At 49.0% G+C, this 17,190-nt stretch overlaps 1 protein-coding gene across 1 annotated transcript in view; it reads left to right on the plus strand.

Annotated features, from left to right (window-relative positions):
- Positions 1-17,190, plus strand: part of Iqca1 (IQ motif containing with AAA domain 1) — a 180,864-nt gene that overhangs the window by 90,883 nt on the left and 72,791 nt on the right. The window contains exons 8-9 of the mRNA XM_029558967.1: positions 2,988-3,071; positions 7,501-7,566. Coding sequence (XP_029414827.1) covers positions 2,988-3,071; positions 7,501-7,566 — 150 coding nt within the window. The remainder of the gene's footprint in view (positions 1-2,987; positions 3,072-7,500; positions 7,567-17,190) is intronic.

The following is a 17,190-nucleotide window of genomic DNA, read 5'->3' on the forward strand; positions in this document are numbered from 1 at the left end:
ACACCATAGGTAAAAAGGTATGAGCCCTGCTATATCTGCTCTGTTTTTAATTAGATACCTTGCTGTGTCTACAGAGGTAACCACTCTACTGGATTGGAGTTGGTCACCCTCTCCCCCCTCATCTCTTTGTCCACAGACCACATGCATCTGCATCTGACCCCACGAAGTATGGCCTTTAACCGAATGGTTTTTGAGCCGTACAAATTGGCTTGTGCTCTCTACATTTCGTCTCTCTTCTTTCTACGTTTTGAAGTTCATCCTAGGAAGCAGCTGTTCTGATCTCAGTTCAGTCATGAACTGGCTGTGTGTCCTTGGCCAAGTCATTGAACACCTTGGTCTCGCCCACACCTCTCACTAAGTGGCAACGGCAGCACCAAACCCCAGTGACTGCTCAGCAGGGCCCGAGTTCCCTGTCTGCCGCACGCAGAACTGCGCCTGGCGTATCCTGCACTGTGCATGGAGGGGTCTGTTTCATTTAGAGCTCAGGAAACGGAACCTCAGAAAGGTGGTGTTGCTGGTCTCCATCATGAAACCAGTGATGAGCAGAGCCTCAAGGGTGAGGCAGGAAATGAGCCTTGTCATCTTTACCCTGGTGTCTCCCAGAATTCATAGCTCAGATGTCCTTGAGTCTAGTTAGTGCCACCCATATGTTCATCGGTGTGGGGCCATCCACAGGTTGTAAGTAACCTACCAGTGGCCAAGTCCCCAAAGGAGACTTGAGTCCCTCAGCCACCATCAACTACCAATAGCCCCTTCCATAGAGGTGGGGCCTTGGGGGCCGCCTTCCCCACCTGAGCTGCAATTTTGACTGGCTTAACCTTGTGCAGATCACCACAGCTGCTGTGAATTGGTGTGTACAACAGCCACATCTTGCCCAGAAGTCAGCTTTCCACAGTCTCCTCCCCAGCTCTCAGCTCTTCCATTCTTTCTGCCCCCTCTTCCACCATGCTCTGAGCCTCAGAGGGTGGGAAGTGGATATAAAACGACCATCCACAGCTGAGCATTCGGTGTGATTTATTCTCAGCACTTTGCCCAGTTATGAGTTTCTGCATTAACCACTACCTGCTGCAAAAAGAAACTTCCCAGACCAAACCTGAGAGCAGCACGAATCTGTGGCCATAAATATGAACATTTAGAATGATTAGAATGCAGTTTGATACCACAACCATTAGCAAAACAACAGTAGGTTCTCGCCTAGGGCCTATGATCTCCACAGTCGTGTGCGGGCTTTTGACAGATTTACAGTCATGATCCCTCCAGTGAGTCAGGCCTCAGATTCAATCACAAAGAAGCTGATTACCCCCATAATCCTTGTGCCACTGTCGCACCAGTGGGCACAGCACGTAGGGTCCAGCACTGGGCAAGACCACTGATGCTTTTCTCCCCCAGCAGGATTTTTTTTTCACTTTTCTGTTGCTGTGATAGAAACACTGACCAAAGCAATTTATAGAAAGAAGGGTTTATTTGAGCTTATGGTTCCAGGGGAGTTACAGTCCATTGTGAGGCATGGTGGCAGAGGTGGCTGGAGCAGGAGCAGAAGCTGAGCTCTCACATCATCACGCAGGCACAGGAAGCAAGAGAGCAACTGGAGATCCAGCAAGGCTTCTTAAGAACTCTCTAAGCCTGCCCCCAGTGACGTGCTTCCTCCAGGATAGCCACACCTTCTAAGACCTCCCAAAACAGTGACACCATCTGGGGACAAAATGTCCAAATACTTGGAGCCTATGGGGGACATTTTCATTCAAACCATCACAACACCTTACAGCACTGTGTAAGCTAGCCAGTAGGAGAATGTTTCCTGGTCAGTTTGAGATGGACTTCTCTATGTACTGCATCCAAATTGAGTGGCATCTTAAGCAACAGAGTCTTACCATCTAGTTATGGTAAGCTACCAAAAGCAATAGCATCTCTGCTCTTTTGGGTGCCCCTGGGGCCTCCCTGACCAACAGCTCCTAGGGAGGGAATCCTTGCCTCACACTGAGATTTCCCTTTAATAAGGAACTTCTTATTAAAGAAGTCTTCTGTGAGCAACATTGTTCACGCATGCAGGGTACTTCTCTTCAAACTTCATATTTGTGTATATTATATATTTTTTAATTAGCTTACAAACTAGTGCGTTTCCATACGGTGTCTTCCTGTATCCTTAATTTTATCTGACCCACCTCCTAACCTCTCATCTCCCAAATGCCCTGGCTCCACTTAAACCTCTAACCCATATTTTCCCCTCTCCTTTCATATAGTTGCAAAAAGAATCTTTTAACAAGAATTTTTAAAGTTAGGAGAACAGCTGATCTTTGGTCATATAGGAAATATAAAATAAATCTTGGTGAAAGAAACAAATTCTACGAAGAAAAGAAAGATCGTTCATGGAAAGGGGAACGATCGTAGGAGTGACTTCTAGGTAGAAGAGCCAGGCAGGGGCTTGGTCAGTGGAGGGAGTGCTCACCACCCGAGTATAGGAACCTGAGTTCAATGGCGTGGTGGCATGTGCATGTGACCCCAGTGCTGGGGAGTGAAGACACAAGAGTCCGTGGGGTTTACTGACTGGCCAGCCTGGCTTACTTGTGATAAATCCCATCTTGGAGAAGAAGAAAAAAATAAAAAACGGTGGGCACCCCTGAGGTTGACCCCTGGCTTGTGGGGGGCGGAGGAGAGAAATTAGCTTGCATCACTTAACTTAGGTTTTCAAGATAGCAGCTGCTGCTGACTGGCTCAATAAAGCACAGCCACCTCAAGAGTTGAAGTGGCCCTAAACGCTGGGCTGGCTCTGCACTCTGGAGACCTGCACTCTGGAGTGTCCAGATCCACCGTCTCTGCTGAGGGCTTGGACAGCCCCACCTGACACATTCAACTCAGGGTGGACGACTGGCACGTCCAGAGCAGAGCGGAGCCCAACCAGGAAGGGGCTTCCTCCCAGGCAGGGAAAACAGCGTCCTCCTGGGGTCCATCCCTGCTCTGACTCCCTTGTTTGTCCCTTGTCCCCTCAGGTAATTGAGGACATCCTTACCAGCCAAGAGGAGGGAGAAAAAGACAAAAAGAAGAAAGAGGGAAAGGAGAGTAAACCCAAGAAGGTCAAAAAAGAGAAGGGAAAGAGAGGAGGGAAAAGCAGGAGAGCTGAGGTAAGTAAGGCCTTTGGAGTCCCACTCTGACCCTTTCTCTCCGCGGTGCCCATGTTGGGCATTCGCGTCTGCTGAGGTCACACGTGCTCCAGGTTCTCCTTTGTCGACTATCATCCAGTCCCAATCTTTGCTATGACTTATGAGTAGCTGTCGGGGTAAAGGGAGGTCTGGACAACTCAGTCACTTTACACAGCTTTGAATATTTATTCTTCAAATTAATTCTCCTGCTTCCCTTTCTTCGAGGGAAACTGCTTGGTAAAACGAGGGACCACTGGAGAGTCAAAATACCCCGTCTAATCTAGTCCACGCGTTCATTCGAGTCTGTCATAAGTACCGACACGGTGGGTATTCTTTACCAGCGCCTTAGGAGACCGTGAATAAAAAGCGGTCACTTAGTGTTGAGTCCAGGAAGGTACTTAGGCACAATGTGTGTTGTTCCTTATTTTATTTACCTAGTCCCCATTTTATTTAACACAGACTGTTCTAGTTCCCTTTCTGTTATTGTGATAAAAATGTCCTGACAAAAAGTCACTTGGGGGAGAAAAGGTGTATTTTAGCTCACAGTTTCGGGTCGCAGTTGGTTGCTGTGGGTGAGTCACGGCAGCAGCAGCTGGTCGCATCCACAGCCAGGAGCAGACAGGAACGAATGCATGGTGCTTGCTTGTGCTCAGCGCGGTTTCTCCACTCGTAACAGGTCCCCCTGCCCAGGGAAGGGTGCAGCACGTCAGTTAACGTAATTAAGACCATCCCCCACAGACGTGCCCACAGACCAGCCCAGTGGAGATGACCCCTCACTGACACTCTCTTCCCAGTGAGTCTAAGTCGTGCATATTGACAATTAAAACCAACCACACATACCCTACTCTGTCTTCAGAGGTGACCACTCACTATCTAAAGGAAACAGGAGTTGGCATTTTGCCACTTGAAGTCAGTCTGCCCTAGCGTGGTGGGGTTGGAAGCGGAGATGGGATGGCTAACCAGCCAGTGTTATCTTTGGGCAGTAATTGAAGTCTGTCCTCTAGCATGTAGGAGAGGCATCTTCCAGCACTGTGTGTGCTATCAGTAGAAACCGCCCTGTGGGAAGTGGGCCCTTGGGTGGAAGATGTCGCTGCTAAAATACGGCAGGTCTTACAGTACAGCTGACTGCCCCTTTTGTCCTCGTTCCTTTCTTGGACCATCCCCTATCACTGTTCACTGAATGAACAGGAGAGGCATACCAGGCTGCTTGTGGGCCTGTGGAAACCACTGGAATGCACACTGCAGGCAGCTGCTTGGGTGCCACCTTCAAGACTCAGGTGATTAGTCCCCTGGGCACCCAGGAGATCAGTCCCTTGGGCACCCAGAATGTCAGTGCTGGCAGCCACAGCTAGGTTCCCATCTGAGAGACTGCCTCCAAGCAAGGTCACGCCCCCTCCCCAGCAGCCTATGTCTGAGGGTGCCAGAGCCCAAACCCAGCCCCTGCACCTGCCTCCTAGCTGGCTCTGAAGCGCTCTCCCAGCTCCTGTCTCCCTAACAACTGCATTAGCAGTACCCAGCTTCTCCCTTCGCACAGGATTCTCCATCCTCCCTCACACAGGGCTAATGGGTCCCTTGGGCCACCTGCCCATCTTGCTGAGTGTTTCCAGGGAGCTCAACCCAGGAGACACTTTCTAGCCTGCCCTGCCTGGACCAAAGACTTTTGACTTGGTGGGTACAGTTCACTGGATATGGCCGATTTTTAAAAAATCACCTCCCTCTGAGATAATTGTAAAGCACCTACAAATAAGAATTTGAAGGATTTCAAATTTTATCATAAGCATCTCTTTGATATGCATGAGGGAGTTTTACACTTGCAAATTAAAAATTCACTGTGCGTGGAACTCGTTCCACTTAAATCTGAAATTATCAGCTGTGCGATCTGGTCATGGTCCAGTGGAGATATTTTATTAGCTGGTTAGTGAACAGTCCCTTGATGACAGACAATTTGGGGCAAAAAGCAAAATTTAAGAACATCACTATTTGTGAAATTTATGGAGCATTTGCAAACAAAAGGGGAAGTCCTACAGAACTAAGCATTAATTTGTGTATCAAAAGTTCAAGTCTATAAAGTAACAATGTGACTATTAAAAGAAGAAAGAGCTCAGAGCATAGTGGCTCATTCCTGTCATCCCAGCACTGGGGAGACTGGGGCAAGGGACCATGCGTTTGAGGCCAGCCTGGGCTACATAGTAGGACCCTGTCTCAAAAATTAAAGACTTATTCATATCACATTGCTATGTTGTTTCTATTTTTTGGACAGAAGATTATCTTTACAATTCAGTTTTAAAATCTTATTCTAGACTCATCCCTGAGTCCAGCTCTTTGAAAATCAGCTGTGAGCTGCCTGGTGTAGGTGCTGGGAACTGAACTCAGATCTTTTGTAAAAACACTATATGTTCTTAACTGCTAACCCATCTCACCAGCCTCTGTCTCTCTCTCCCTCCTGCCCTCCCTCTCTCCCTCTCTCCCCAAAAGATGGGAGCTCTTGGCAACTGGTTCTTTGTGGCTTAAGTACTGAGGCATCTGATTGGGGCCAGAGAGACATGCCCGGCAGTCTGGTGGGTAACAGTCTCTATTCAACATTGCCAAAGCAGACACAGCACAGTCGTCTTGGCCCGAACCCCCCCCAACCCTGATCTAGCCTTTAAGGATTGTTCCACTCTGAATGTTCTAGTAAAGTATCACATGGAAAAAATAAGCAATAGCCGCTGGCATGTTGATATGTAAGAAGAAAAAAAAAGTGTTATTCGTCCCGGTTAGAGGGCCAGACAGGGAGAGGACAGGAATTCCATTAGACCTGTGTGATCTCTGCTTTGCCTACCATGACCCTCACTCAGGGGGTAACTTATCACCTATTACTTGCCAATTGTCAGAAACCTTCTAAAGACTTCATATTAAAAAATGATAGGTTGGGCTAGAGAGATGACTCAGCAGCTGAAAGCCCTAGCTGCTCTTCCAGAGGACTGGAGTTCAGCTCCCAGCACCCACACCAAGCAGCTCACGATACCTGTCACTCCAGTTCCAGTGGACCTGATGACCTCTTCTGACCTCTGCACGCACCCACAAACGACATACATTCACCCAGATACTCACACACACACACACACACACGCACACACACACGCACACACACACGCACACGCACACACACGCACTCACGCACACACGCGCGCGCACACACAATTATGAATTACCTTTTCAACTAACTTCTTTCAGTAAACAGTAGACTCAAAAGTATCACACAGGGATTGGGCGTGGTGGCACACTCCTTTAATCCCAGCACTCAAGAGGCAAAGGCAGGCAGATCTCTGAGTTCAAGGCCAACCTGGGAGTTCCAGGCCAGTAATGGGGGCCTGTGTCAAAACACACAAACACACACACAAACATGCATGTATTTCTCAAAGTGTCACATAGTGTGCTGGATAGCTTTAGTGCCAACTTGACACATCTGGGTTGAGGGAGCTTCAACTGGGGAATTTCCTCTATTGGACTGGCCTGTGCCCCACTGTGGTTTGTGCCACCCCTGGGCAGGTGGTCCTGTGTTACATAAGAAAGCAGGCTGAGCAGAGGCCAGGGGAGAAAGCCAGTAAGCAGCGTTCCTCCATGGCCTGTGCTCCAGCTCCTGCCTCCAGGTTCCTGCCCTGAGTTCCCTTGGGCTCCCTGATGAACTGTGAAACTGGGAGATGTAAGCTGAATAAAGCCTTTCCTCCCCAAGTTAGCAGTGGTCAGAGTGTTTTGTCACAGCAATGAAGAAACAAACTAGGACACATGGGTAGGAAGCTGGGCATAGTGTACGTATCCACAAATATTGCTAACTATGAAGAAGATGCCACATGGGTGCAAAATTCTGATCTCAGAGCTGCTGGAGTTCCCGCCCACTTTAGCTGTGACTCAGTATCTGGAGTTCCAATTTATGCAGGGTCCACAGGTTGAAGAAAGGGTGAAGTTAGCATCTTTGGATTCCTGTGGTTTTGCATAGGACCATCATCTTGCAAGAGGGGCTATAACGATATTAAGAGCCAGAGGCAGCAAGTTCCAGATCCTGTCTGGAAGTGAGAGACTCTCAAACAAAGTGATGTTCCTGAAAAGCCTGAAGTTGACTTTTGTCCACACATATGTGCACATACATGTACCTGACTATGCACACACAGGTGCACACATACACAGACACATACAAAAAAATTTGTTTTTCATTCATAGTTTTAAAAAGATATTTCTTCCTTGCTGGGTATGGTGGCGCACGCCTTTAATCCCAGCACTCGGGCGGGAGGCAGAGGCAGGTGGATCTCTGTGAGTTCAAGGCCAGCCTGGTCCTGTTGTCAGATTCAATCTTCTCTAAAAGCTCCATGAAGGAATCAAAAAGACCAAAAAAGAAAGAAAGAAAGAAAGAAAGAAAGAAAGAAAGAAAGAAAGAAAGAAAGAGAAAAAGGTATTTCTTCCTAAGCTGCACACTTTATTTCTTAGTATTTTATTTTTATTTTATATGTATCAGTGTATTGCCAGCATGTATGTAAGTGCACCTGTGTCATGCAATGCCCAAGGAGGTCAGAAGAGGGCGTCAGATCCCCCTGGAACTAGAGAATTTGTTACAGACAGTTGTTAGCCACCACGTACGTGGGTGCTGGGATCCAAACCTGGGGTTTCTTCAAGGGCAGCCAGTGTTCTTAACCACGGAGCCATCTCTCCAGCCCCTAAACAGCACACTTTATACAAATGTTAACTCAAAATGGATTGAGGATTTGAAACATGAAAAATGAAATCTTGAGATTAAGAACATAGGGGAAACCTTCATGGTTAGGGTCTAAGAAAAGAACTTTTGAGACTTACCATCAGAAGTCTCAAGATGGCTCATTAAAGCACTTACCAAGCAAGAAGGCAGGAATTAGGATCCCAAGAAACCACATACATGCTGGGTGGGCATGGTGGCCCACCTGTAAGTCCAGCCTCAGAAGGTAGAGATGGGATCCCCAGAGCAAGCTAGCTAGCGACACCAGTCCTATCAGTGAGGTCTGGATAGTGATAGGACCAGTCCTATCGGTGAGCTCTGGATAGTGATAGGACCAGTCCAATCGGTGAGCTCTGGATAGTGATAGGACCAATCCAATCGGTGAGCTCTGGATAGTGTTAGGACCAGTCCAATCGGTGAGCTCTGGATAGTGATAGGACCAATCCAATTGGTGAGCTCTGGATAGTGTTAGGACCAGTCCAATTGGTGAGCTCTGGATAGTGATAGGACCAGTCCTGTCGGTGAGGTCTGACTGAGAGACCCTGCCTTCTTGAAAAAGATGGGAGAGCAGTGAAGGATGATGTCTACAATCAACCTCAGGCCTTCACATGAACACGCACACACACTTGTGCCAGCATACATGCAAGCATGCGTACATATATGTAGACGCACCACACAGGGAAAAGGTGGGGCGTAGGATCCCATCTAAAAGTGACAAGTTGGACTCCATCAAATTCACCCCCTCTCACCTCCTGAACAGAACAGAAATGACAAGCTGTCGCTGTGAGCCTGGCTAAAGTTCCTCCACGGGGGACATGCTAAAGTCAGAAGGACATTGTCTGCCAGCGCAAGCGGCAGCCTCCAGTAGCAGAGTAATCGCATTCGTCTCGCTGACACTCGCTGGCCCTCATGTTGGCCTCAGAGCCAGCAACAACAGAAATGGAACACAAATCAACCCGTCCTACAGCTGTTCACTCTGCGAATTTCCAAACAAGCCCTGTGGTAAAGCACCATGAGCTGTTGTAAGTGATTTTGACTGGAACATAACACTTGGCCACATGGATGCTTGGTTTCTCTAAATTCATTCCAGCCATGCATGGCTCGACCAGGGCTTGGTGCTTCTGGGAAGAAGCCTGGGCCCCGCACTGCATAGTTAGCTTTAACAGCTCTTGTCTGGTGTCACCCGGCTGTGACTGATCACCGGGCCTCCTCTCCAATCCTTTGGTCCAAGAAGGAGTTCCATATTGAACAACTGGGCCAATCACATCTTTACATATGTTAGAAAATATCACATCATCAATATGGAGGTAGTGGGGGGTGATAAGACATCAGGGACACTGAGGAGAGGGATAAGTCAGAACAAGAAGCCCAGGGACCAGAGTTCAGTCCTCAGAACCCACTAAGAGAAGCCAGTGTGGAGGAGGCAGTGGCAGGCAGATCCCTGGGGCTCACTGGCCAGACAGCCTAGCCTTCCTGGTGAGTTCTAGGCTACTGAGAGACTCTGTATCAAAAACACTATGTGGCCAGGCATGGTGGAGCATGCTTTAATCCCAGCACTCAGGAGGCAGAGGCAGGCGGATCTCTGTGAGTTCAAGGCCGGCCTGGTCTACGTAGTAAGTTCCAGGACAGCTAGGGCTACAGGGAGACCCTGTCTCAAAATGACCAAAAATCGTCTACGTAGTAAGTTCCAGGCCAGCTAGGGCTACAGGGAGACCTCTCAAAATGACCAAAAAAAAAAACCACTAGGTGGACTGTCCCCTGAAGAATGACCAAGGTTGTCCTCTGGCCTCCACACACATGCACGTGACCCACATGTGTGCATACATGAGCATGCACACACAAACATGCACATACAACACAATATATTAGCAGGAAAGAGCTTACCACTGTGGATACAAACATATCTAGCATCTTTATGTCCACTGGGATGCAGAGAGAGAGAGGACTGTGTAAAGAAAAAAGCTGGCGGCTGGAGAGGTGGCTCAGCAGTTAAGAGCACTGGCTGCTCTGGCAAAGGACCTGGGTTCAAATCCCAGCACCTACATAGTGGCTAACCACTGTTCTAACTCCAGTTCCAGAGCGCCCAACACCCTCTTCTGACCTCTGTGGGCATTCCATGACACAGGTGCACTTACATACATGCAGGCAATGCACTCATACATATAAAATAAACAATTTTAAAAGAAAAGGAAGCTGAGTCTCCAAGCCGCAGAGCACATGGGTCCTAACCGGAGGGCAGACCCCCTGGACAGATGCCGTGAAATTGTAAACATATACGTGGGAGAGCCTTCCTGGGAAAATACCTGTGGGCAAGGGGTCCTTTCCCCTAAAAGTTCAGAAGTCGCTGCCTAAAGAAAGGGTACATGTGGTCGAACGGCAGAGGAGCCACAGGAAGGACCATAGATGAAGAGGAAGAAGAGACCAGCAGCCACTGAGGTGGCCAAGACTGCTCACAGGACATGGCCCGTCAGTGGGGAGACTCTCGGGAGTCTGTGTGCGTGACCCAGACCTGCCTTCATCACCACGACCGCCACCCAACCACAGAACACAGCTGCCTCTCAAGGAGCAGCCAAAGTCCTTGCTGCTGCCCTGTACAGACCAGTCTGTCTCCCAGCTCTGTCCCCTGCAGCAACCCTGCGGACCTTAAGCTCTGATCAGCATCCCCGGAGGCTCTTGGAACACAGAGTAGTGCACTGATTTCTTTAAGAGGAGCATGTAGGCCCAGATGAAGACCAGCCCCGGGGAAAGCAGCGTACACAAAACACGGAGCGTGGCGTGAAGGACTGGCCTGGCCGTCGCTGGGGGAGCCGGGGACAGTGAGGTAGACTCCAAGTGTCTGGAGTGGGACAGTAGGAGGAAAGCCAGTCCGGCAGGAACTGGCTTCACAGCTGTTCACTCAAGCCGCTGCCTCTGTCAAACTCCGCTGAAGCTCAGGGCAAACAGATGACATAGAGGGTGTTGGTCCAGGACAGACCCATGTGCAGGACACTCTCGCTGAGGCAAATGGACAAGCTGTGGAGAAGCCAAGGGGGTGAACACTGGAGAGTGACGGTTACATCCACAAACAGTGTCTGACCCAACAGCTGGGCACCTTGTGGTCAGTTAAGTTGAAAAATGAAACTTTCTTTCATGGTTTACGTTAACGAAAGGGAAAAATAGGACTGAGGAGATGGCCCAGCACCTGTTGCTGCATCATGAGGACCAGGGTTCAGCTCTCAGCAACCATGTACATGTGTAACGACATCTCTGAGGGATCCAACGCCCTCTTTGGCCTCCATTTGCACACAGGTACATATACTCGAACACACACATACACATACACTCACATACATACACACATTAATTAGCTAGAAAAATAATTTAAATATTTGTTAATTTTACGTATATGAATATATTTATTTTACATATATGAATATATTGCCTGCAAGTACAAAACTGCACCCGTGTCGTGCAAGCCCACAGAGGTCAGAAGAGGGCGTCAGATTCCCCTGGAACTGGAGTCACAGACAGTTGTCAGCTGTCATGTGGGAGCTGGAAATCAAACCCAGGTCCTCTGCAAGAGCAGTCGATGCTCTTAACTGCTGAGCCCTCTCTCCAGCCCCTAGAAAAGTAATTTGAAATCACTGCACAGCTGCGTTGTTACTTTTCTTTGTTGCTGTGACAGATCTCCTGACGAAAGTGACTCACAGAAGGAAAGGTTTCTTCTGGCTCGCAGTTCTAGGGTCCGTCGTGGTGAAGGCACAGCAGCAGGAGCAAGAGGCAGCTGGTCCAGTCGCAGTCAGGAAGCAGAGACACACATGCTGCTGTTGCTCCAAGCGCTGCCTCCCCAAGTCTGGGGCCCCATCCCACAGAATGGCTCCTCCTACAGAAGGCTGTATCTTCCCTGCTCACTTAACCCAGTCTAGAAACTCCCTCACAGAGATGCCCAGAGGTTTGTGTCCTGGGTGATTCTAGGTCCTGTCAAGTTAACACTCCATATTAACTATCACAGAACCTGTCAGTCAAACATCATCAACACACTGGTGTGATCCTTCTAGTTTTTTGTTGTTGTTGTTGCTTTGTCTTTTTGAGACAGGGTCTCCCTATAGCCCCAGCCGTCCTGGAACTCTCTATGTAGACCAGGCTGGCCTTGAACTCACAGAGATCTGCCTGCCTCTGCCTCCCGGAGTGCTGGGATTAAAGGTGTGCACCACCACACCGGGCTTCCTTATGTATATGTGTACAGGAAACAATTTCCTATATCACATTGTTCCTACTGGTCATTCATGGCACTGTCCCATAAAACACTGGAGTCAGGCAGAAGGAAGAAACCACTGGAGAAGGATGGTAACTCAACCGCCGGAGTGTGATGGGAGACCAGCACTCCTGTGAGCTGGGTCTCCAAGGGTGCAGGGGTCTGCACAGAGCAGAGGGCACTGGAGAAGGATGGTAACTCAACCGCCGGAGTGTGATGGGAGACCAACACTCCTGTGAGCTGGGTCTCCAAGGGTGCAGGGGTCTGCACAGAGCAGAGGATGCTCCTCGTGGGGAGGCAGTGTTGTCAGAACAGCAGTGCAGAACTGGGGTGCAGCCTGGGCCGTGGGTGTGGATTTGGGGAAGGCCAGCAGTGGGATCCGTGGCCCCTGTGAGAAGTGGTGTTGGTTCCTCGCCTCCACCACCAAAATGATAACCAGATCTGATGAAAGTTAAATGCACCCTCATCGAAGAAAAGAGACAGATTTAGGTCACAGCAACTGATTTTAAGGCTTCATCTTGTAGATTCATGTCGGTTGCTGTCTCCGTGTGGGATTGAGTAGCCCCCCGAAGCCCAACAGGCGTGAACAAGTGTGAGTTTGTAATGGTGATGGAGCAGCATGACACGCTAAGAGCAAGCTCAAAAATAGTTACAACGCGCTGCGGATTTCAGGTTGGATATGCTGTCCTGTAATCCTGGTATGGTTTCCAGCCGTGATTGTTCTGGAATGGCTTCTGCTTCCATAACCAGGGGGGAAAGTGCTCCATGGGAAAGACCCTGCAGACCCCGGGGTGAGCAGGAGACCCGGGAGCCACTGAGGGATCAGTTTGTGAACTTGAACGCTAACAGATGCATGCTAAAGGACACACCCCATTTGACTTTTACCACATACCTGACATTGTGAAATGCCAACTGCTTCAGATGTGTGGCATATATGACAGAAAGTTCCAGCAGGACCCTGATTCATCTGAACCAGCCCTGATGTCAGGCAGGAAACCCTCTCAGGGGCCAGCCTTTGAGGAGGGGCAGGGCAGGCATAGTGTTGGCCTGCTCTCCTGATTTCACCCAAGAGGAACACCCAGGATAACACATATGAAGATGAACACTCTTCTGGAAACATCACACACCATGTCAGTGGCGCCCTTTGACTCAGGGTAGGGAAGCCTAAAGGCACCACACACAAGCTTAGAGGGACCAGCTACACAGAGACAAAGCTTATTTGGAAGTGGCTATTTCTGTAAACCTGCTTTATAAATTGAAAATTAGGCAGGCATGGTGGCCACACCTTTCCAGCACTTGGGAGGCAGAGGCAGATGGATCTCTGTGAGATGGAGACCAGCCTGGTCTACATAACAAGTTACACGCCCGCTGGAGCTACAAGGAGACCCTATCTCAAAAAAACTATAAGAATAAAAGGCAAATAATCTGAAAATTAAATCAAGAAGCCGTACATCTACATAAATACACACCGCCACCACCCCCGCCCACAAAGAGAGAAGAAAAACAGAGTTCCATTACACCAAGTAAAGAAATAAGAATCAAAATGAACCCATGCTACACTCGTTCGTCAGGCAAAATCTCGAACTCCTTAGAATCAGGATGTGACAGAGCACGTGGGGCACAGGAGTGAGGAGGACAGTATACAGTCCCTTGGGTGAGGGTGGTGATAATACGACTGTTTTCCCTTTGATTTTTAAATTTTGTACAGTGCTGTGATGGGATGGCATCACTGTGCAGTTAGTGTGCATTTTTTGCAAAAGGTAGCAGGTGGCTTGGCTATGAGGCAGCAGAAGCTGGGGGACAGGTGGAGTGGGTTCAGGTCTTACTAGCTGGCATCCGTGGGCAGTGTGCACAGAGCAGACCCTGAATCCCACAGAACAGCTCTGAATCAATATGTGGGTGGACCATGTGGAGTTCATGCTTCCTACTGGGAATCACAGGGCTTGTTGGCTGACACAAACATGCTCACTAAGGTCAGCAGGGCAGGGGACATGCATGGTGCAGGGAAAAGAGATGTAGCCTCCATGACCTGGGGCAGAGGGGTCCTGGGGCTCAGATCCATGAGCCAGCTCCTTCATCCATCTCCTCTGAAGATGCCTATAGGTAGCTGGGACCCAGATTCTCACTTCTCATCCGCCTGGCCTTTTCAGAGTGGTCTGTATGCATGATGCCCACTCATATACAGAAGACAGGGTTTCCCTCCATTCAGAACATTCCATTGGCACTCTGTGGAGCTGGGAATGGTAGGGTAATGGCCCAAAAGTTTCTATCAAAAAAGACAGCATTGTGGGCTGGAGAAATGGCTCCACAATGAAGGGCATCTTATTGCTCTTCCAGAGGACCTGAGTTCAGTTCCCAGACCCACATCAGGCAGCTCACAACCACCTGTAACGCCAGCTCCAGGTGATCTGATGCCTTCCTCTGATCTCTGCATATACCCACATGTACGTGGCATACACAGACCCCTAATTAAGTGTTTACATTTAAAGGGCAGCACTATGACAAAGTGCTCAGTGAACATACATGATCCCATGAGAGTAAAAGATTCAGAGTGTTCCGGGGTGCTTCATGAGAGAAAACCAGTCACCAAAGTATTGCCGAATGAAAGTCTTTTATTAGCTTGCCATCAACTGACAAGGGTGTCAGAACCCAAGGGCAGCCCGGAGCTGTCTCTAGGGTGAGCTTTTATACAGAAAAACCATAACCAGGGGTGAAAAGTTTAAGTTCCCGAGTTTAGAGGTGAAAAGCCCCCTTAACAATTTCTATTCTGTTAAAGAACAATTACTATTTTGCCGAAGCAAACCAAGCATAACCTACAGCCATAAATCTGTAGTTAGCAGGTGCATTCCAGAACATGCTGACCTGTTTCCCAAGACAACCTGGGGTCCTGCTGATGTGCGTTCCCATATCTTGGGCCAACTACCTGATAATTTCAGAGGCTAGAGTCAGCCTAACCTTCAATATGGCATAGCTATGGTCAAGAAGGTGCCATATCACATGAGAAAATAAATAGCTTTAGGATTAAGATGGTAGAGTTGGGCCAGGTGAGGTGGCACACACCTTTAATCCCAGCTCTTGGGAGGCAGAGGCTGGCAGATCTCTGTGAGTTCAAAACCAGCCTGGTCTACATAGTGAATTCCAGGCCAGCTGGGGTTACAGGGAGACCCTGTCTCAAAAAGATCAAAAAGAAAAAACAAAATGGGGTGTCAAACTCCCTTGTGGAAAATTCTATAGTAATTGTCCAGAGGACTGATGTGTAAAATGCTTAGAACAGCAACCAAAGAAATACATTTACTCCAGCAGGCTGAAGACTCTTTATCAAAGAAAAATTCATTTCAAGAGCAGAGACTTCCCAGCACCTCTCTCCTTCAGTGAGAAAAGGCGTCTCATGTAACTGTCAATTATGTCCTTTTGCATGGAAAGCCCTGTCAAGTCGTGGGAATGTCTAGAGTTCACTATTTAAAACCACCAGGATCAGGTGTTTCCCAAACTCGTCTCTCAATGTTTTTTGCCCTTAAGAGCTTGCTTTGTGCTATAGAAATCAGGTTGTGTAGATGCCAGGTGTTACTTTGACACGCGCCTCAGGCATCTGCTCTACAGGAGGCACTGTGCTGGCTTTGTACTGAGCGAGACACAGCTGCAAGATGGTGTCTTCTGAGGGTGTCTCAGCCCAGGGCGTAACAAGCAGCACACAAATAGCCCAGAATGTGTAAAGAGAGACAAGTGCCTGGGAGAAGGGAGCTCTGGTCAGAGCAGGTAGCACCCCACCCCCGCCCCATAGGGCTCCCGTCCCCCGTCCCAGCCAACAGCGGCCAGTCCTGCAGCTCTGCCCTGCGTTTTGACCAAGTGCGGCCGGCCGCCAGGTTGCAGCTCTGCGACCTCCCAGGGCTCTCCCTCTCACCCTGTCTCCCTCCCTCTCATCTGTCTGTGTGAGTCCTTCCTCTATGTCACCCTCTCCCTTTGCAAACCTGTATGTTTGTGCCCCGTGTTTTACACCAGCTCCCCTGAGCGGTATGCATTTTTCAGAGCCCGACCTGTGCGGTTCAGACGTCCCATGTCCATTTCTCTCTGTTGTTACTGTTCTGCTGCGCCAAAAGCGCGCCCTCCCTGAAGTCCTCCCCCTCCTCCTCCCCCTCCTCCTCCCTTCCCTCCCCCCTCCTCCTTTACCCTCTCTTCCTCCTCCTTTCCATTCACTGTACTGTGGTCATCAGTAACATAATCATTGCCTATAGTTGATTTTAATTTTATTTCCATGTCTGTCTGGGTTTGGTGGTGGTACTGTTGCTAGTATTGTCTACTCTTTGAGTGGTGCTGGGACTGAGCCCTAAGAGTAGGCCTCCTCACTAAGAAAACTCCCCAAATAAAACCAGAGATGCACAGCTCAACAGACCCACAAAACGCAACACAGAAACACGAGAAACATGGAGAGGCAGTGTGACTCCTCCCGAGGGTCCCAGATCCTCAGTGACTAAATCCAAAGATCCTGAACGGGTTGGAATGCCAAAAGAAAAAAAACATTTCAAAACCCTTACTGTAAAAATGTCCTGTGGCTTCAAAGAGGGCACAGCAGATAAAGGAAACAAGGAAGGGGGGGAGCTGGAACCCTGGATGAGCCCAGTGGGAAAACTGAAATTCCGAAGAAAGAAAAGAACCAAATTGAAATTTTAGAAATGAAAATCTCGAGAAATCAAAACGAAAAAGTATAGTGGGCCCTGGGTGCGGTGGTGCACACCTTTAACCCCAGCAGTCTGGTGGGAGGCACAGGCAGGTGCATGGATCTCCGTGAGATCAAGGCAACCTGGTCTACACAGTGAGTTCCAGGCCAGCTGGGGCTACAGGGAGACCCTGTCTCAACAAAAGGAAAGGAGAAAGGAGAAACAAATGACTGATAAATACACGAAAGAAGTGCGAGTCCCTCAGCCGAGAATCCAGACAAAAGCCAGACTGGGATTCTGCTATCTCAGTCTGCCTTCGAGTGCTGTTACAGAACAGTCTGACCACTACCAACCTGGGGAGGAAAGGGTTGATTTGTCTTACATCTCCCAGGTCACAATTCATCAGGGAGTCCAGGGTAGGAACTCAGGGCAGGAACC

This window comes from Nannospalax galili, unplaced genomic scaffold (genome assembly GCF_000622305.1).
Source record: "Nannospalax galili isolate Female #2095 unplaced genomic scaffold, S.galili_v1.0 scaffold149, whole genome shotgun sequence".
NCBI lineage: Eukaryota > Metazoa > Chordata > Mammalia > Rodentia > Spalacidae > Nannospalax > Nannospalax galili.